General features: G+C 39.2%; 1 protein-coding gene and 1 non-coding gene across 2 annotated transcripts; both read right to left on the minus strand.

Annotated features, from left to right (window-relative positions):
* Positions 1-759: 759 nt before the first annotated feature.
* On the minus strand, positions 760-10,009 carry LOC141013033 (butyrophilin-like protein 10). The gene is made up of 6 exons (XM_073486572.1): positions 9,913-10,009; positions 6,252-6,578; positions 2,995-3,030; positions 1,735-2,010; positions 987-1,262; positions 760-809 (listed from the first exon to the last, which is right to left on the minus strand). Exons 1-6 carry the CDS (start codon positions 10,007-10,009, stop codon positions 760-762), a joined length of 1,062 nt encoding a protein of 353 aa, XP_073342673.1.
* An 11,131-nt stretch (positions 10,010-21,140) lies between these two features.
* On the minus strand, positions 21,141-21,213 carry trnaf-gaa (transfer RNA phenylalanine (anticodon GAA)). The gene has a single exon. It is a non-coding gene; the product is annotated as a tRNA-Phe (tRNA).
* Positions 21,214-21,272: the final 59 nt, after the last annotated feature.

Here is a 21,272-nt window from a genome sequence, read left to right on the forward strand (position 1 = left end):
GCTCCTAAAACGAATCCAGCCAGCCATCCAATGACCACTTTGGTGGATGGGTCCCCTGAATCACATCACAAAGAGTTCATGTAAAACTCAAAATGTTACTGCATATCATGTAACTCATGACACACTGAACATAGACTACACAGAACAACATTTAAAGGTGTCTAAAATATTTTAAACTAATGACACATGAACAATTAAAATCATTTGATGAGTAAAACATCAAGACACAAATCTCACCACTGATATACACTTTGGTCTCAGCAAAAGCCTGATGGCTAATTTCCTCCTGTGTGACATGACAGCGGTAGCGTCCTGTCTTGGTCACAGTGGTGTTGAGGGTAACATGGTAACGGCCTCCTCTCTCTGAGACCTGAGGCTCCTCAGCAGGAAGGATGTTTCCAGCGCTGTCCTGCCACTCGACTTTAGGTTTTGGAGAAGCTCCTCGAACATCACACTGCAGCAGCGACCAGTCCTTTGTGATATCAAGTATTGTGATGCTGGACTTTGATGCACCTGTGAACATAATAAAAAAAAAATTTTTTTAAATGTAAATGTAACAATGGCATGTTTTTGTGTTTCTACCTTCACTGACTGTGGTTGTATGGTAAATAAGCTCACCCCTTCAAACCTGTCCAACCTCATTAAACCTCATATTCCATTTATTTAATTCTTAATACGGTATTAACTAATATTTATTGATGTACTCTTATTGTAAAGTGTTACCTTGAAATTTTGACTCAGGCTAAATTCAAATATGAATCACAGCTTAATTTTGATCACAATTTCCCATCCAATGACCACTGAGTCCCCTGAATCACATCACAAAGAGTTCATGTAAAACTCAAAATGTTACTGCATATCATGGACAACACACTGAACATAGACTACACAGAACAACATTTAAAGGTGTCTAAAATATTTTAAACTAATGACACATGAACAATTAAAATCATTTGATGAGTAAAACATCAAGACACAAATCTCACCACTGATATACACTTTGGTCTCAGCAAAAGCCTGATGGCTAATTTCCTCCTGTGTGACATGACAGCGGTAGCGTCCTGTCTTGGTCACAGTGGTGTTGAGGGTAACATGGTAACGGCCTCCTCTCTCTGAGACCTGAGGCTCCTCAGCAGGAAGGATGTTTCCAGCGCTGTCCTGCCACTCGACTTTAGGTTTTGGAGAAGCTCCTTGAACATCACACTGCAGCAGCGACCAGTCCTTTGTGACATCAAGTATTGTGATGCTGGGCTTTGATGCACCTGTGAACATAATAAAAAAAATAAATTAAAAAATTAAATGTAATAATGGCATGTTTTTGTGTTTCTACCTTCACTGACTGTGGTTGTATGGTAAATAAGCTCACCCCTTCAAACCTGTCCAACCTCATTAAACCTCATATTCCATTTATTTAATTCTTAATACGGTATTAACTAATATTTATTGATGTACTCTTATTGTAAAGTGTTACCTTGAAATTTTGACTCAGGCTAAATTCAAATATGAATCACAGCTTAATTTTGATCACAATTTCCCATCCAATGACCACTGAGTCCCCTGAATCACATCACAAAGAGTTCATGTAAAACTCAAAATGTTACTGCATATCATGGACAACACACTGAACATAGACTACACAGAACAACATTTAAAGGTGTCTAAAATATTTTAAACTAATGACACATGAACAATTAAAATCATTTGATGAGTAAAACATCAAGACACAAATCTCACCACTGATATACACTTTGGTCTCAGCAAAAGCCTGATGGCTAATTTCCTCCTGTGTGACATGACAGCGGTAGCGTCCTGTCTTGGTCACAGTGGTGTTGAGGGTAACATGGTAACGGCCTCCTCTCTCTGAGACCTGAGGCTCCTCAGCAGGAAGGATGTTTCCAGCGCTGTCCTGCCACTCGACTTTAGGTTTTGGAGAAGCTCCTCGAACATCACACTGCAGCAGCGACCAGTCCTTTGTGACATCAAGTATTGTGATGCTGGGCTTTGATGCACCTGTGAACATAATAAAAAAAATAAATTAAAAAAATTAAATGTAATAATGGCATGTTTTTGTGTTTCTACCTTCACTGACTGTGGTTGTAGCGTCACTCTATAATCACCAGTCATACTTATTCTAAGCTGAGGGAATACATTATACGTATATGCAAACCTGTTGTACTTGTAACAATAAATCAATGCCACCGAACAAAGTCGTGCAGTTACAGCAGCACTCACTGTACATATCGCCTTGTGGTTTTTGCCACAGGAACCCGTATCAATGCTGCAGAAAATCTGAGTAAGAATATTGTTTTATTTTATTTGCACAGATGTTCTTGCTCTTACTGAATTACTGAATGTGTTTGTAGTGTTCCCTGGCTGTTTATCCACACTGGCCAGCCTTTATAAAATAAAATAAAAAAAAGAAAATAGTTCTGTAGGCTATATTAATCAGTGACCTATGACATTAACTGGCATATACAAATAAGAGACAACGCGCTCAACAATGTTTTGGGTTAGGGAAAGTAGTTTCCTTACATTTTGTGTTCAAGAAGAGTCAAAAGACGCACCTAACGCCCCTTTTTATGGAAACATGAGCTTGACTCATGCTCCGTATCAGCCTGAGCAAACAACAGTATCTGAAGCTCAGAAGCTACATTAGCTTCAAATGATCAGTCAAAATGTTGCTGAAGACAGATTCAGTGCAGCTGCCTCTAAGGAAACAGCAGTGTTTATGTGTATTTACAGTCAGATGTTAACAGGACATTCATTTGGAGATGTGATAAAATAGTTTTAAGAACCAAATCAAAGCTGATTCAATGAAGTGATCAGCTGACATGATGTTTGTTAACCTGCAGCTGCTGGTTGTCGATCTGCTCATGTCTACCTGCTGCACTGTGAGAACAACACGTCTAAATGAAGTTACTGCATCAAAACCTGAGGCACAAAAGAGTTGTAGCACACCTTACAGGTACAGAGATCAGTGACATCATCACTCACCTGTGGTTTCCCCTGATCGGTCTCTCAAGATCCGTCCTGAAAGATAAATAAGAACATTATTTTTTGTCAAGTGAATGGGTGATATTATGAACTTGCCATAGGTCATTACTGGATTAATTTTTCAACATGAGCAGAGGAGCCAATTCACACAACACAAACCACATATTAAATGAGGGAGCTGCATTCTTAAACTATCGTCTACTAACTAAGTAGGAAGAAGTAATTAGGCAGCACTCCACTCCTCAGCTTCCCGTTTCCTTTTTTACTAAGTTGCAGAGTTAGAAGATTGACACCAAAAGCTGCAGTTAGTGCTGGTTAGCTTAGCATAGCATAAAGACTGTAAGCAGGGGAAACAGTTAGCCTGGCTCTGTCTAAAGGTAAAGTCAGCATCTAGTAGCACTATGGAGCAGTATTTCTATGAGTGGGTCACTGTTTCACACTGTTGCACTAACCTATAGGTGACCTACCAGTGTCCTGCTGCCAGCATATAAAAGAAAAAGATAAAGACACCAAGTTACAAACATGCATGTAAACACTGCAGCATATAAAATTGGCTTTGCAGAATTTTTGGGGGGAAACAAATACATGCATTATATCTACATTATCTGGTGAGTAACACTGAACTGTTGTTTGTTTACAAGAAAAATCAGGAGTGGTTAGAGCATGCAGGAGCAGCAGCAACCTGAGCTGAGATTACAGGCAGACTGGTTAGTGAGCAGAAGAAGAGGTGCAGCTCCTCCACCAAGCAGAGACAGAGAAGATCTTGTAGGCAGGAAGAAGGCCAACATGTAATTGATTGGTGCTGCTTAGTAGGAAAGAAAGAAGAAAAATCATTGAAAATATTTTTACAGAAACACATTTAAACAAGTCTAGTGAGCAGAGACAGGTGATCTGTTTTTCCTTCTGGTTTTTCATTCATATAAGAGCTTTTGCCGGGACCTCTGTTGGCTTCCTGTTGGGGTCAGACCACATGCCATGCACTTTTGCACTTAAGGTATCCTTGATAAATAGCAGCTACTTTGCTCAGATGAGGGCTTGAAAATTGTTTCTATCTTTTCTTTTCTACTTTATCGACGGTGATATGTTGTGGTTTCTTTCTTGTGACAATTGTACTTATTGTAAGTCGCTTTGGACAAAAGCTAAATGCTTTTAGCCCTAAATGTAAATGTAAATGTAAAAAGAACTATCTTTAAAGGTGACATATTATGCTCATTTCTGCTTGTTGACATGGTTCCTTGATGTCTAAATGGAATGATAGTAACATGCTTTGGTCGAAAAAAATGAAGGATTGAGCACAGCAGGGGTGTTTACACACCAGTTTCACAGCCCTGTTTTAAGCGGCTGGTTTGAGTGCCTTTCCCTTTTATGCTAATGAGCTACTCCCACCACTTCCTGCCGGGCGGAAGACGTGAGGACGGCATCGCGTGACCATGGCAACGAGCTATACACATTTGCGAAGCAACTTTTCTGTGTCCATGCCTGCATATAACTGATAGTAGCACAGCAGACATGTAGCAGCTAACCCCTGTCTCCGGCTCCAAAACAAAGTAGTGATTGCTTTACTGCAGGTAACGTGCAGGTCACTGTCCTTTAGCACAACATGCTAATGAATTGTACCTCACCGTCCGCTAACAACCGAGACATTTCACCCCGTCTCCTCTGCGTGTTCACGGCCAAGCAGTGGTTCACCGGCCAGTTAGAAGCGATAAAATCTCAATATCCTAATTAATTTTCTCAATTCACTGTCATGTTTTAAAAAGAGTGCTGATATGACAAATCGTGAATACTACGGCCAGTAAGCCCAACGTTGATAACTTCGCGTTAGTTCAGCCTCATATTTACATCGACGGTTAGCGTTAGCATTAGCGTTAGTGTTAGCGTTAGCTAATGTGCTAAACGGCCAAAGTAACACAAACTACACTGTTTTTTAAGTACTTACAGCTCCATCATTGACAGTGGGTATGGATCCATCTTTTAAGGGACAATCTTGTTGCCAGTCCAGCGTCCAGTCCTGACCTGGTTGCTGAAGCAGTCCGACGTGAAGTGACTGGCACAGACGTAACGCTTTGCTCACTGAAGCTGGGACGTTTCCCTGATAAATAAAATGTAGCCGCTTCGCTCTGATATCCTCTTTGGCAGGGAGGCCATGTAGCGAAACAGGAGGATCCGTGCATCCGACGACAGAGCAGCAGTGCTCGGCTTTCGGGTTGTACATGGTAGCGGTCAGGCTGTCGCGTACAAGTTCAGCGAGAACGAGAAAAATGGCGGATCCTCGTCCAGGTAGCTGGCGACCTGTGGGAGGAGATACCCAGCGCGAGGGCTGGAGTATGCAAAAGACCGGATTGTGACGTCACAATCCGGTCGAAATCCAAACGGCTCGTTTAGAGACCCAATCCCTGACTCCAGTAATTTACGAAATATTGACTTAGTTGTCGAAAAATCATGCTTAAGGGGTGGGGAGGCACTCCGAATACGCAAATATACATACTAAAGCAAGGAAAAAGTGAGTTTTGCATAATATGTCCCCTTTAATACAATATTGTGTTTTAATGGCGCAAACAGAGAAACTGATCAGCTGAAATCAGAAAGTGAAGTGAAGCTGTCCGCCCATAGCTATGGTACTAAGAAGCCCATTTAGATTTTGTCCAAGAATAGGTTAGTTCTGCGTCAGTTTTTCCATGAAACATAATATTTCATATTTCATACACTGTTCTTTTTACTACATATTTCTCCTCTATCGCACCATGCACTTGAGTTTATGCACCATGCACTTGATTTTATGTATTCTTGTATGTATTCTATTCTTGGAAAGTGTCTTTGAGAGTTTTTAAAAGCGCTGTACAAATAAAATGTATTATTATTATTATTATTATTATTTACAACAACGTATTCCATGTGCTCTTTGTTTTACTTGCACATTTAAGTTAAATGCTACATATTTACCTTGGGCTCAACCCTGTGGACTATCTTGAGCCAGGACACTTTGTTTTTTTGCATATCAGTGCTTGATTGTTAAATACAATAATGTGTTTACAGTAAAAAAGATTCTGTAACTTCCCTAAGCATCAAAAGTTTTCAAATTTATCTTTACGTTAGAAAGATATTGAAGATTTTATTTTAAAATTCAATAATTAATGACAGCATGACAACTATATGAGATTATCAGGTGTCAAAAAGGAAGAATAGATGGTCAAACCTACAATAACAGCTGGAGATCTTGTCATACAGCAAATTAACTGTTTAATGAAAGTACTCACCAACAACAAGCTCAATGTTGAATGTTCGTCTTGGCTCAGGAAGTGGAAAAATGCAGCTGTAGTTCCCGCTGTCAGCCGCCTTCGTATTATGGATCTTTATGGAGGCGTTGCCGTTCACCAGTTGATCTTGAAAATGTGAGACTCGACCTCTGAACTGCTCATCTTGACCTGTGCGGCCGTTATTGTAATGAATATCATTATTATAGAAGAACACCTCCTTCTGACCATCTTTCTTCCAGTCAAAGAGCTTTACTATGATGTCCTCCTTGGTGCTGGGGGAACAGGGTAAAACAGCATCACTGTCTTCTTCCACGACCACTTTGACACCTGAAAAATAAAGTAAATTTAATCATTATGTTCAACGGAGAGCTGTCAGGTTAAAACATTTGCTCTGCAACACCAGTTTACAAGCATGGTAGTTTGTAATCAAATTATTTATGGCTATAAGTTTTCCTCAACATCACACCTCCTGAAATATTCTCCCTCAGGAGACAGCTTTGATAGATCAGTTTGTGTGACAAATCCAACCTCAGCGTTATTTCAGTGATGACATCATCAAACCTGTATGACCTGGATATGAAAACTGTGTTTAGAAACATTTGAAGAGAGATATTTTCTGATGTGTTTGGAGCTGCTTCTGGCCTGCTGTACTGCAGGCTGACAGAACCTCACACTGTCCAAAGAGACAGTCACAACACTGGACAACCTGGAGCCTTTCTTTACATTCTGACTTCTTACTAAGAGAGTTTAGAGTTTGAAACGTGCATATTATCACAGCGGATGAGACAACACAACACACACATTTCTCTTCATTAACAACAAGATTAAGAATATTGTAAACAGGAGACTCTCAGGTGAAATCTGAGCTCAGTGCCTGTGATTCTGTTAAATGTTGGTGATCAAGTTTTGTTTGTATAGTTGTATAAATAGAACCAGAAATCATTAAGAATCAGGTGAAGGCATTTGAATTTATGATCCCTGCATCAGAGCACAGTGATCAAAGTAGAACAAGTAAGTGGTGGGCATCAGACTATGGAATATGCAAACCACATGTGGAAAACCTGCTTGCAAACATCACTACTGATTTCTGTAAGTAGCTTTTTAAAAAATGCACAGTTTGAATCAAACTTCATGCCCATAATCAGGGCGTCACTTTGTGTTGAAGATATATATCAGAATTGGATTATATGTTGCCCGATATGCACCATTATGAAATCTTTTCTGGACTATAATCCAAAAGAATTATATTTTATATTAGGACCCGGGTTGAAAATGTTGCCATACTTTCACACCAGGATCACCAGCAGCCAGTTCTAGCAGTCGCTGATGGAGAGCAACGATTTCTAATTTGTTAGTTAACATTTTGGTGTAAGCTAGTTTACAGAACATTTTTTTAAATGATGCTTTTAAAAAGTGATGGAGACAAAATTGGCAATTTGAAACATAAAAGAAACCTGTGCCTATAATTATCAATAATGACACAAAATAATTATTTTTAAATACTGAATCCTGAATTAAGTATTTAAATGAAATTTAACCACATAATTTTGCAACAAGCTGGGATGCATGTGATCTGATTAACTGCCTCCAGGGATTTCACAAAAAGGTGTATTTTGGGTAATGTAGGCAAGAGGTTTTTAAAAGCAGTCCGCTGGTCTAGCATTATACACTGCTATAACACTGTTGGACTCATTATGGACAAATTATATAATGAATAAAAGCATTTATTTTGATGGGTGGGCCATGTTGCAAAACCTCGTAGATAATTACAACACCAGAACATTGAATTAAACAATGCAATTGTTGTTAGTTTTAATTTACTTGGGTGAAAGCAAGTGCAGCTGTTTCCGCCTTCGCTGAATGAATGCGTGCTCCAGCGGCCAGGGGAAACAGTTTCTGACGGGGATATCTACATTGGCACGTGATGAGTTAATGAAACACTGGACCTACTTCCTGTTCCAGTAGCGCCGAGATCGAAAAGTGGCCAAAGGTATGTCGATTGCTGCTCAGCGGCATAAACCTCTTGCTCAGTGGTATGCCGCTGTTATGCCGCTGATATTCCACCGACACATGACGGTATGTGCCGCTAAAGACTGTTATGCTTCTGAAAGACTGTTGGATGGGTACCGCCCCCTGATGGATATGCAAATATAATGCCACTGGGCTGGTTTTACGACAAGTACTGCCGTAAATGTATACATTTTTGTAGTTTTTTTTGACAATGCTAACTTAACACATTGCCGTAAATAAAGGAACGTAGGCTATGTATTTCTTTTGGATGTTATGTTGGTGGGATGTAGACATATAGACAGTAATTACACGTGGGATTCTTGCGATATGATGCCAAAGTAATATGTCTAAATTTGTGGCTATAAACTACTTAAAGCTAATGAAAGAGCTAGCCTTAGCTAACATGGCTACTGTTAGCCCAGCCACCGTAGCCAGTCTGACTAATCGATAGCAGAAACTTTGAGCCAACCAACTAAACAATACTTAAGGTGCGTTCACACCGGACCTTTTATTTTTGTCGCTGGCGACAAGTTTACATATTAAGTCAATGCAAACGAGCGACTGAGCGATTAATCGCTCAGGCGAAATATCGCTGGGGCTCCGAGCGACAGCGACCGGGCGACGGAGCGAAAAAGCGCTCAATCGCTCTGTCGCTCGAGATGAGAAACCCCAAGTCTCTGGCCGTCAGTCGCTTGTCGCTCAGCGCTGATAGGCTGCCGTAATCTATGTGTAACTATGACAACTACTAAAACCATGGTCGTAATACAACTCCACCGGTCCGGAAGTGCAAAGCCGGCTTTACGTTGACACACACACACACACACACACACAGCCACTCGCCGGACACCAACTACAGGCGCTCCTCAGCTGGGATGGTTGTTTTACTGACAGGTTTCCTTTATTAGGAGAACACAATAATACATTACTTGATATAAAATCTACTTAGCCGAACATTAACCATTGTGGCATATTATGTATCATGTTCACTGTACATTGAGATATTTTATAACTATTGTCAATCAATGTGTGTGTGTGTGTGTGTGTGTGTGTGTGTGTCCAACAGTCTTTCAGAAGCACAACAGTCTCTAGCGGCACATACCGTCATGTGTCGGTGGAATATCAGCGGCATACCACTCCAAGGAACGGTATAAGAGTCTAGGGATCGGTATATGCCACTGAGCAGCAATCGACATACCTTTGGCCACTTTTCGATCTCGGCGTCACTCCCCTTTTGACCGTCAGGTCTACTTGCAACAGTGTTTAGAGACAAATGACTCATTTTCATTAGCTGGTGCATCAAATGGTTCAACATCAGGTGGATGTGACTGAGGTAGGGTGCCATCATCGGTGCCCAATTGTGCCACACTTTGATTATTTTGCTATATACCGTTAGTCTTGAACAAGACAAACTGTCTTAAAACAAGAACTACGGCGGCACTCCCGAGCCAACTGCTCCACCCGCTTGATGACACGAAAATAACAAACGGCTTAAAACAAAAAAAAACAGTACAACCACCTTATGTGGCTACGCGGAGTCAGGAGCAGACGCGGATTAATGCACAGACGCAGCCTAGGGAAGCCTCGGCTGCAGCGCACATCACAAAAAGAGACTGAGCTGTAACGTGAATGCAGTACATTCACTTTTTCTTACCGTTTTGGTGTCCGAGTATTTTCCCATCAGGTGTCAGAATAAAGACACCGATCAAAAGACTCCCCAGAGCTGTCGGTAGAAGTTTAAATCCCGACATGTTGTCTCGGTGTGACAGCTAGTTCAGCGCAGTAGTGGTGGACTGATCGATCCAAATATCTATACCAACGTTGGTATTGATCAATGTAATGAGATCGATACTTTAATTTCAGTCTCTCTCCTGTATGTGGCAGTTTCATCAAAGAGGCGACCTGGCTGTCTTTGTATGTGCCGCTGATTCAAGAACAGTATCCCATCCTATCCTGACAGTAGGCTCGTTCGAGATGAACTGTGCCTCGCCTTCCAGGTGCATTTCAGTTACATGGGACACCCCTTCGCACTACTTGCAAAGTGGGAAATCTCGCGACATTTCACGCCCCCTTTTGGTCGGAATGTATAGCGAGGATAGACCATGGATATCCGACTCGTCAAACAAAGATGGCTGCGCCCATAATTGATGTATTTTCTTTGTATTTGTACCAAGTTGGTCGTTTTAATGTCGATTTTAAATGCTCTTACACATTTGATTACATTGCTGCTTTAATCCGGTCACCAATTTATGCATTGCACGGTCTTGCTGTGCGTGCAATACAATGTAAAGTTTTGTTTTCGAGCTGGTTTGCTAAAGAGGCTAATGTAGCTAACAATAACAATAACAATGATTAGCCTGCTACTACCCTGATGGCGTCCATGTTTTTCCGACTCGTCGTGTAGCGAGACAAACGGGAACGCTATTTGTGCTACAAGCCAGGAAATTACGTCACGTTCTCGCGTAAGAGCAACTCGGGTGAGTGGTCTCCCATGTAACCGAAATGCAGGCGGCAGCAGCAGGGGACGGTGACAAAAAGCTGAAGTCAGTCTTTCAGCCGCCTTTAAAGAACATACATTAAGTCACAGAAATATTCACATCCTGTTAGATCCATCTGTAGGCTACCTGTAGTTTGCAGAACACGTTCGGATAGCTATGGCTGAAGAAATTGCGTATGCACTGTCATTTATAAATCATACAATCCATAAATTTAAGAAATTGAACTACTGAATTAACAGTCCAAACGTTCTCATAGGAGGAGACATCTTCTGCCCAAGATGAGGACACGTCCTCTCCTGAAGATGAGGGGACACCTTCCTCAGAGGATGACAGCAAAACCACGGATGAGGAGTACCAGCCAGTGCCTGATTCCTCTTCCTCAGGGGAAGAGGACGATACAGACACAGCGGTGGAGGCCGAGCAGCTGATGGCAGAGACAGAGGAGCTGGCGGGTGAGTGGATGTCTCGTCATAGGAAAATTATGTGGTTTCCCACTCCTGAAGAGACCCTGCACTATAATCCAGTATCCACTGGTATCACCCCAGGGCCCACCCTGTATGCAGTTGCCCGCATCAGCAACCTGAGGTCTGCCTTTGACCTGTTTATAACAGAGGAGATAATTCAGCTGCTGTGCACCCACACAAACATGCATGGGAGGCGAAGGTGTGAGGATTGGAGGGATGTGGATGAAGTGGAGATGAGAGCCTACATTGGGATTCTGGTTCTGGCTGGCGTCTACCACTCAAGACACGAAGCAACACGTGGCATGTGGGATGCCAAGACAGGACGGGCCATGTTTCGTGCTACGATGCCCCTCTACCGCTACACTCGGCCATGTCCCCCACGCTCAGCAGCTGCTGCTGCCATTGTTACCGGGATACAAGAGGGTGAATCAGAGTGTGACCCAGAACCTGCCAACAAATTAGGAGAAGGTGTGAACTGTGCACCCAAAGAGGAACAAGAACGGCAACCACTTCTCCAACTGTGGAAAGTGTGTCTGCAAGGACACTCTGCTGTGGTTTGCACATCCTGCTGCTCTTGAGCATGCACACACACACTGAAACACACTGTTTAACTTCTCTCTCTCTGACACACAAACACGCACATGCTGTTGTTGTTCTCTAAAAAAACAACAAATGGGCATTTTTGGCCACTCACATGCAACATTGGAGTTTTGTCTTTTTTGTCACTGCTAAAAAGTAAAAATGCAAAAAAATAATAATCTTTGTTACTGTTACTGACCTGCAATGATAGAAAAATATTGGGTTGCATCAATCATATGGTGAAAAAATGACAACTTTCCCCCTGGAAAGTTAGTGGTAATATATAAATATATAGTCTAACTGGTATTTAAAGGGTTAAAATTCTGGAATTGATTAACATTTTGGATTTCATGATCAGGACTGATGCCAAATTAAAAAAATTAACCAGTGAAAGAAGCAAATATTTTCAGTATATAGTGTTTTGTAGAAGCAAACAGGAGGTGGCCATTTTTGGCCACGAACAAGCTGAGAGGGAGTTTTTTTGTTTTTCTGTCACTGCACAAAAAACTAATGAAGCATAAAAATCATTGTTACTGCTTATTGTTGACACACATTAAGCTGCAATGATGGTTAAAGAATAAATCAGGTAGCATGTATTATTTGGTAAAAACAATGTGATTTTATGCTTTTCTCCCTTATAAATCATCAGCATTATGTGATCTAACAGGCATTTAAAGGGTTCTTTATATATATATTCATTTTATAGCATTTTGGAAATGTAAACAGGAGGTGGCCATTTTTGGCCACGAAAAAGCTGAGGGGGAGTTTTATCTACTTTGCCTTCCCTGCACAAAAATAATAATGCATAATAATCAGTGTTGTTGTTAATCAGTTACATATCTCAGACTGTGTTATTGATAATACAAGAAAAACCGGTAGCACTGAGAAGATAGGCAGTGGTCATTTTTGTGGTAGTTTTCCATTGTGCAAACTAATTGGCATTTGAGGGGTTAAAAAATTAAAAAGGAATGGATATGTTGTACTGGTGACAAGAACTGATATTGATTAAAAACTTTATGCAGTAAAAGCAGCAAAAAACACAAAAAATCTAAAAAATTACAGACAATCTGTTGGTGGCCATTTTTGGCCACGAACAAGCTGAGAGGGTAGTGATTTTGAACAAGGCCAGAGGGTTAAAGAACATACAGGAAGTCACAGAAATATTCACATCCTGTTAGATCCATCTGTAGGCTACCTGTAGTTTGCAGAACACGTTCGGATAGCTATGGCTGAAGAAATTGCGTATGCACTGTCATTTATAAATCATACAATCCCTAAATTTAAGAAATTGAACTACTGAATTAACAGTCCAAACGTTCTCATAGCTATATAGGCTACACATGGGGAGGACAAGCAGCAAAGGTTTCTTATAATCTTTATTTATTGATGTATTTATATTTGTAATTATATACAGTATATATGTGGGAATATGCAGAGGAGGATTAAGGTAGTCATGGGCCCCTAGGCTATTTTTTATGTGGGCCCCCCCTTATGCATCATGCTCTCCCAGAAAAAATTTAATTTTGCACCATGTGTAACAGTGCAGGAGAATATTTGGCAAACATGATCCACACACACTCCAGTTAGCAAATCAAATCGATGAGCTTGATTGGATGAGGTGACCCGTGTCTGCCCAATCAGTGCTGTTTTGTTTGTTTATTACCCCATGGACCAATAGAGGTCAATGAATTTTTCCATTATTGTTGATAGCAGTTAAATTAAAAGTGCTCATTAAGTCAACTCAAATATTTGCAGTTACTATGACTTAAAGTTTCCAGTTTTCAAACCACAGGAATAAGTTCGCAGAACTTAAAAGAATAAGTACACAACCACATAATTTTTATGTTACCAAAACTCAATGTTTATTAGTATGTGTTGACATGGTTTTTAAGTACACAGTAGTCAAATATGTTGAGTAAGTATACTAAAAACCATGTGACTCAAAATTTCAACTTTGAGGCAATTGATTGCCTCAATTACATTGAGTATAGCTAACTTAATACATCTAAAAGTCATAAATATCTGCGACTGAACAGTATTTTCTTGCCTGCTCCCTTTTAGCACACTGCAATTTTGAAATTAAATAGAAAAATAAATAATAAACATTTATAAATTAAAATAAATGGAACAAAAAATATTTAGTGAGGAAAATAATCAAGAGTAATCAAAAATAATGATAAATAATAATACCTAATAAATCTAATACAGCTATATATAAATAAAAGAAACTGCAGTGTGCTTTTGGCTTCCTGGCTAATACCTGAGTAAGGCAACAGGGCAGCAAAATGGATGAATTTACAGTAATGCTAAAGACTGTTTAAGAACATTTTCACTTAAAACTCTAATATGTAATTGTTTTTACATTAACCAGTAACAAATGTACAATGAAATTTGGGTCATCTTGCATAGCCCACAATGGTTGAGAAATATCATTACGAAAAACATTAAACCATACAAAACATTAGTGTTACTTTTGCATTATATTAATGAGAACAAAGGCACATTGTGTAGTTTGGGCCTATTGGCTGAACACCTGCAGAGTACAGTACCCTTTTGAGGCAGTATTTAGACAAAAAGAGAGAACTTTGAACTGCTACTCAACTACTTTGAAATGCTTTACCCTGCATCCTTCTTTAAGATGAGTTTCTACATCAACTCATTCTTGAGGGTCTGCAACCTGGGTGACAGTTTACCACTTTCTAGACCAAGTAAAATCTTTTGAGTCAATTCAAAAGAGTTGGTCAGTGCTTTGGGATAGCTGGGGTGTAGTGCATAGATGAGTCCAAACATTACCAGGAAGGCATCGCTAAATCTGGGGAGACTGATCATGGCATCACTTTCAATGACAACAGAGATTTTCACAGGCTGGTAGTGAACTGGACTTGTGTCATGGTCACTGATGACAGTAAGGAGGGCCATTGCAACACCATCAAGCCCTGGCTCATCAGACTCGTCCTGAATGAATGAAAAAGAGATACTAATCACAATCTAACCCATGGGATAGAACAGACAACATATAATTTATCTTTATTTTACAAAATCCCATTGAGATCCAACACCTCCTTTACAAGGGAGACCTAGGTCTCATTGTAAGAGGTGAAAAACAGAAGATCAATGTTCTGCACACATGAATCAGCCAATTTACCCGAGAATCAAAGTGGCGTGAGATAGACTGAAACTAAGCTAGAGGACATATACAGGAAAATGTTTTACTGAACATCTTATCACTTTGAACACAACACCAATTCAGTTCCTTTGTAGTGAGGAGAAATAAAACAGACCATACATGGAAACTGTATGGGTTGACTAAACAAAGGTAAATCCTAGAACATGTTAGTATTTTGATGAACTGTTTACATAATACACAGTAGTATCTGTTAGTTACTTAAGGAGACTCACTGTGCAGGTTCTGAAATACACAGGAAGGGCTTGGAGAACGGTAGTGCGCTTGGTGTCGATGTCATGCATTTCCTATTTCCAGATAAAAACAGAATTGTATATAGTGAAGAGTTTACTGAACAAAGCTGATTTTAAACAGTCAAATCAGAACCCATGTCCACAAATAACCTGTTCACATCTTTAATGCAATCAGACAAATAGCAATCGCAACTAATTGCAAAATTCAAACAGCTCATTTGAATTACTGAACCTGTCCAATATTCCACTGGTTCAACTATTGAAATGTGTAATAATCTATTGACCTGTTCATCATGGATTTTTAAAATTTCAGCCAGGGCATCTGCTGTCTTCCTAGTTTTTGATGCCTTCTGTCTGAATAAGGTCATCAGTCGAGGAAGATGGCGGTCAAGCTCAGCATAGAATGTGTTGGGCAGGTTCTGATTCGTAATCTGCTGGAACTCTGCATACAACTACATTGAAATAACAGCAGGAAGACAATACAGCAGCAACAGTTAAACAGCTCAATTTGAAGAATCTCACACACATTTATAAAGCAGCAAATAGCTGCCAAATAAGTAAGAGTTACAATTTTCACTTTAAAGAGAGAGCTCATCCATATTACCTCAGACTCTATTTTGAGAGCAGGCCAGAGATCCATGAGCTCGTTCACTGGTGGGCAGGACATCACTATGGTCTGTCGGCGCAGAGGAAATGTGGTCTCCGTCATCTTTCTAATGATCATGTTGGAAACAAAACAGAACTCCTTATAGTTACAACTTGATATATCAATAAGTGAATTACTATTAGCTTACCAAAACATGGTCATGGACTACAGCTAACACTTTAAAATGACAACATGTTTTCTTCAAAACTATTTGTTTTTATAGCGTCTATAGATGGAAAATAGCTTAAGTAAACTTGGTTTAGTAGTTGGTTAGTTAATTAGTTTTTAACATATTTTTAAGACAAATCTTGAATGAACTGAACAAAACAAAAATTAATTTTATTTATTGGTATTAGGTATATTTTATATTAGAGAGAGAGAGAGAGATGGTTGGAAGAAGAATTCACATACAAAATGGATTACCTGGTATCTTTATCACATCCCCAGTTGTCTTCCTTTACTCTGTCGTAACTTCTTGAAACTGGAACAGAGAGGTGCAAAGGCATAAACTGATGAACAATTAAAAAGCATCCAAACAGTGTCAAATTATAAATACTTTCATTTATAATTTTTTCCATGTTAATGATCAATCCATGAGACATGAGAGGGGGGTTCAATTAAATTTTATAAAGATTAAAACACTTTGTTTTATGTCTATGTCGACTGCCTATACCCCCTATGCCAAGAGCCGGCCCTGCCACCTCCTCTAGGACAAGTATCCAACATTTTAAACTGCCTCATTACAACAGGCAACACACAACTGAACACCTGCTAGGCCTGCTAGCTCAATGTTTCCTTCTGGAAGCGTGGCAAAGCACATAAAAAACACGGACCCGCCATTTCTGCTATTTTTTTCGACACGCACCCAAAATACAACTAAATGTTAGTATATTAACAATATATGAACATTCTAAACTTACAGTAAGTCCAGTGAGGCTGACTGTTGCCGCGTAGGTCCAACTTTCTGCAGTCCTCCGTGCTGCCTCTCTTCGGTGCTGCTTCCCCCTGCTCGCGCTCAAACTTTTCTTCTTCTGTTTCTGTTTTAAAATAATAGAAATAAGAAGACTTTACCATTCTTATATGTAGGCCTACTTTATTCTATTAAGTTGTACTTAAGATGTGTTTTTAAGTTATGCTTACTTAATAAAGAAATAGTTCACTTTAACCAAACATTATTAGTATAAATTACTCAAAAAGAAAGAACATGTTACACAAACTTGACATAATTAAGTTAGTAGAACTTTTTTAAAACTTTGAGTATACAGTACTTAATTTATTTAATTAATTTGAACGTTCGGGTTTACAGTGTATAAACTTTAAGCAAATTCTGTCCTGGGTTTTAACTAATTAATAATCCAAAGGAAAAATCACAAAAACACTTAAAAGTCATGAAAATTCATCCAAATCTAGCAATTTAGAGAGACTGTTACCAGACAGCAGAGACTGTTACCAGACAGGAGGGACTGTTGACGGTGAAGGAGGAGGAGTGTTTAATGAAGATCATTCTATTCTCTTTAACATTTCTTCAGTGCCCATTTAATATGATCAGTCTGAAATTTGTATGTCAATATTTCAGAGGGTGAACTTGTCTTTCTAGATGCAGTAAAATAGATATCAGGTGTCACAGGGTTGCCAGGTCTTTCTTACAGAACCAGCCCATCAGAACTCAAAATGTGCCCTTACCAAACCATATACACTGCTTTTAAAGTCCAACAGTATCACTATTATTGATAAATGTGTTATAATATCTACAAAGTAACACCATAAATGTTTTGTTTACCAGCATTAATAGAAGTTTTCCCTCAACACTTCTTCAGAATTGTACTTAACCCTCGTATTGTCTTCCCATTTACTACACACCTTTTGTCCTCTCGGGTCAAATTGACCCGGTCTGTTTTGACTGCTTATAAAGCATGAGGTATAAAATGATCACCAAATTTTTTTGTTTCAACTTTTAAGTGAACATATATCTTACATATCTAACATATCTTTTACACTTATTTTTGTAATTTATGGTATGATAGACCTCATTTACATAACATTATACCTCATTTTTTAGTTAAAAAAAGCAGAAATTCTCCATTATTTTCACTATGGTTATGATCACAGGCACACAAGTAGATGGAATATCACAGACTGGTATATGTCAAAGTTTAGTCAGGATATTGTTTTGAAACCACTTGGCAGCAAATAGTCACACCTGTTTTCCTTGTCTTGTTTGACTGTTTTATAAAGCATGAAGTATGAAACGATAACACAATTCTGTGTTATACCTTTTAGTCAACTTGTTTCCAACACATTACCACAAATTTTACATACATTTTTGTAATGTATGGTATAATATACCTAATTTCCATGGAATTATACCTAATTTTTAAGTAAAAAAAGCATGAATTATGAAATATTTTGACTCTAGTTAGGATCAGAGGCACATATGTTGATGCACAGACTGGTATATGTCAAAGTTTAGTCAGGATATTGTTTTGAAACCATTTAATTTTTTTTCTGTTGTCCTCTCTCTGTAGGTAGATCAGAAGTTGTGATGAACTTAGGTTTACACATCTGTAGCTTTGAAGTTGTGTGTGTGTGTTTGTGCGTGTGTGTGTGTGTGAGTGAGTGTTAGAGGTCATTGTGTGTGTGTGTGTGTGTGTGTGTGTGCGTTTGTGTGTAGCCCCATGTAGGTAGATCAGAAGTTGTGATGAAATTATGTTTACACATCTGTAGCGTTGAAGTTGTGTGTGTGTGTGTGTGTGTGTGTGTGAGAGAGAGAGAGAGAGTGAGAGTGAGTGTCAGAGGTCATTGTGTGTGTGTGTGTGTGTGTGTGTGTGTGTGTGTGTGTGTGAAGAAGACAAGGTTAAATAAAATATTTGAGTTCCACTGTGGTGGTTTCTCTTACATGGTTTCATTTAAGTAACTGCTTCAATCCAGAAGGTCAAATTATTCAGTATGTCACAAAAAAGCATCGATCAGAAAAAAGACTTCTGTGTCAGAACTTTGTTTTTTTCCTTATTTTCTCTCTTCAGGTTTATCTGATGACCATCTGGAGGAATCGACACCTGCAGGTTAGGATTTAAAATAGTTCAAACTGGCTCCACCTCAAGCAGCTACAACAGTAAAATGCTGCTTCAGTAACAGTTACAATCAAATAATTGGGCCATAACATAATATTTACTGGTCCTAAGGGACATTTAACTTTTGATACTAAAAGTGCATTTTGCTGATAAAACTACTTTTACTTTAGTTACTTTGAATGCAGGACTTTAATCATGAAGGAGTTTCTTTGTGTTGTATTGGTAAGATCTGAGTATTTCCAGCACCACTGACCAAGGAGTCCACTGTAAAGAACTTGATGCTTCATATTCAGAATGATTCATGTTCAACAACCTTTATTTTGCATCAGGTGATTGAAGCAAAATCTATTCAAAAACATTAATTACATCAAGACACCGTAAATTCATACAAGGTGGGTACGAAGTGCAGCATTTACATTTAATAAAGACACAGTGAAGCAATTTAAAAACCGCTAACAATCAAACCTTCAGACCATCCAGCACAAATCTTCTAACTGTAGATAGGACCCCTCCCTTTTTGTTGACTAAGCGGTTCCCTATTTATTTAGCAGAGTGATACATCATTTCACACAAACGATCTTTGGTACTACAAATTCCTCCAGTGACGTAGTCTCGGCCGCTGTAAACAGTCCTCCTAATAAACCAGTCCACCAGTGACGCCTGGTTTTACCAGCTGGCCTCTTTTGGGATTTAATCACCCTGCAGACAGACTGATTATCCGGATCATCTTACTGATGAGGGGTTTGATCATTGACGATAATCAGCAGACATTTCAGTGAGGGCTGGGGGCTTCTTTTATAGTTTTATCCAAATTTAGAAACACACAGCCTTGCTTAACTAACATGTGAATAAACATTTCTTTAAAAGCCTATTTCTTTTCAGAAATCAGCTTTTGAATAGGCATCCAGTCAGGGCTAAACTACAAATATAAACCTTTACTTTAATTATGTTATTAACAATTAACAAGTTATTTAAAAGAAAATGGTATTGTTCTTTCTTCATGGTGTGATTTACAATCATGATTACATGTAGTTACTCAGCTGTTCAAAGAGCAATGTTTTCCCCACCCAGCATCCCTGAGAGTGCTGGTTGGTTTCATTGTAAACACACGATTAACAAATTCAAGGGCACCACATGAGTCCAATGTCCTGCAGTTAAATAAGATGTAGGATTTAAAAAAACAGCAGGACTGACAACTATGGCACTAGAGATAACTTAAAGGTCGACATTGAATTTATTTTAGTAACCCATTTCCCCAGAGAGGTCCAGGTTGGATGCCACTGTTTGGTAGCGAGGAATGTGGGGTGGAGCTGGGGTGAAATTCTTCTCTCTGGGACAGACATCCACCCACTACCCCCGTCCTACTGATAACCCAGTCATTCGGGGAAGCTACCACACTAGAAATATGTCAGCATGCATGAAGGCACTTAAAGGGAACATGAGTGTCTGCAGGATGGGTTTGCATGTGGGAAAAATCCTGATTCAACAACTAACCCTCATGTAGTGGGAAGTCATGATCAGGACACTACGGCACTTTTGAATTGGATTTGGGGTTATTGCTAAAAATTAGCTCTGTGGTAAACACAATCTTATGATACTTACACGTTTTGTTCAGCAAGATAATCTCCACAGATGAACACAACTTTTGTGATTTTCAAAGAATAAATGAAATTGCTAGAAGCAAAAAGCTACTGTTGGGCTATAAACAGACTACATTGCGGTCGCATGACTTAAACATCACCACCACTAAGCGTCTTACTACACAATTGCTATACACCTTTTCTGTGAATTGATAATCTATTAATTGTAAAGTTAGAGATAGAAAAGTTAAAGTAAAGACGCACTAGTGAGCAGATGAGTCTCAGTGTTCGGCATGATGATGTTTAATATCCATGACGTAACTTCTGTGGTCTCATTTAGCCACTTATTAGCAACTGCCTTTGTTTAGACACATAAGCTCTTTATAATTAAATTGAGGGACATTACGTCATGTATTTCATGTCATAGAACAAAACATGTAAATATCATAAACCTGTGGTAACCACAGATCTATTTTCAGGCATTTTACTGAAAATCCATTTACAAAACCCATAGACTTTGAGACGATGGAACCGGCTTCCGGGTTTAGGGACTCCTTAAAAGTGATTGGTCCATGCTCATTACTAGAGCATTAAACTAAAAAGCCATTTTTCGCTGATGAATCAAAATGCCGAAACCCGGGATCGAACCAGGGACCTTTAGATCTTCAGTCTAACGCTCTCCCAACTGAGCTATTTCGGCGATGAGACTACTTAATATTCCTAATCTAATTTAAACAAATACTTCAATGACAAAGCCCG

This window comes from Pagrus major, chromosome 18 (genome assembly GCF_040436345.1).
Source record: "Pagrus major chromosome 18, Pma_NU_1.0".
In the NCBI taxonomy this organism is placed as follows: Eukaryota; Metazoa; Chordata; class Actinopteri; order Spariformes; family Sparidae; genus Pagrus; species Pagrus major.

Excerpts from the sequence above, each read along its gene's own strand:
- LOC141013033 (XM_073486572.1), bottom strand. The coding sequence starts at position 10,009 with ATGTCGGGATTTAAACTTCTACCGACAGCTCTGGGGAGTCTTTTGATC. Across the intron at positions 2,011-2,994 it reads CCGATCAGGGGAAACCACAG|GTGCATCAAAGCCCAGCATC; the intron begins GTGAGTGATGAT and ends TTATGTTCACAG. Across the intron at positions 810-986 it reads GACCAAAGTGTATATCAGTG|GGGACTCAGTGGTCATTGGA; the intron begins GTGAGATTTGTG and ends GATGTGATTCAG.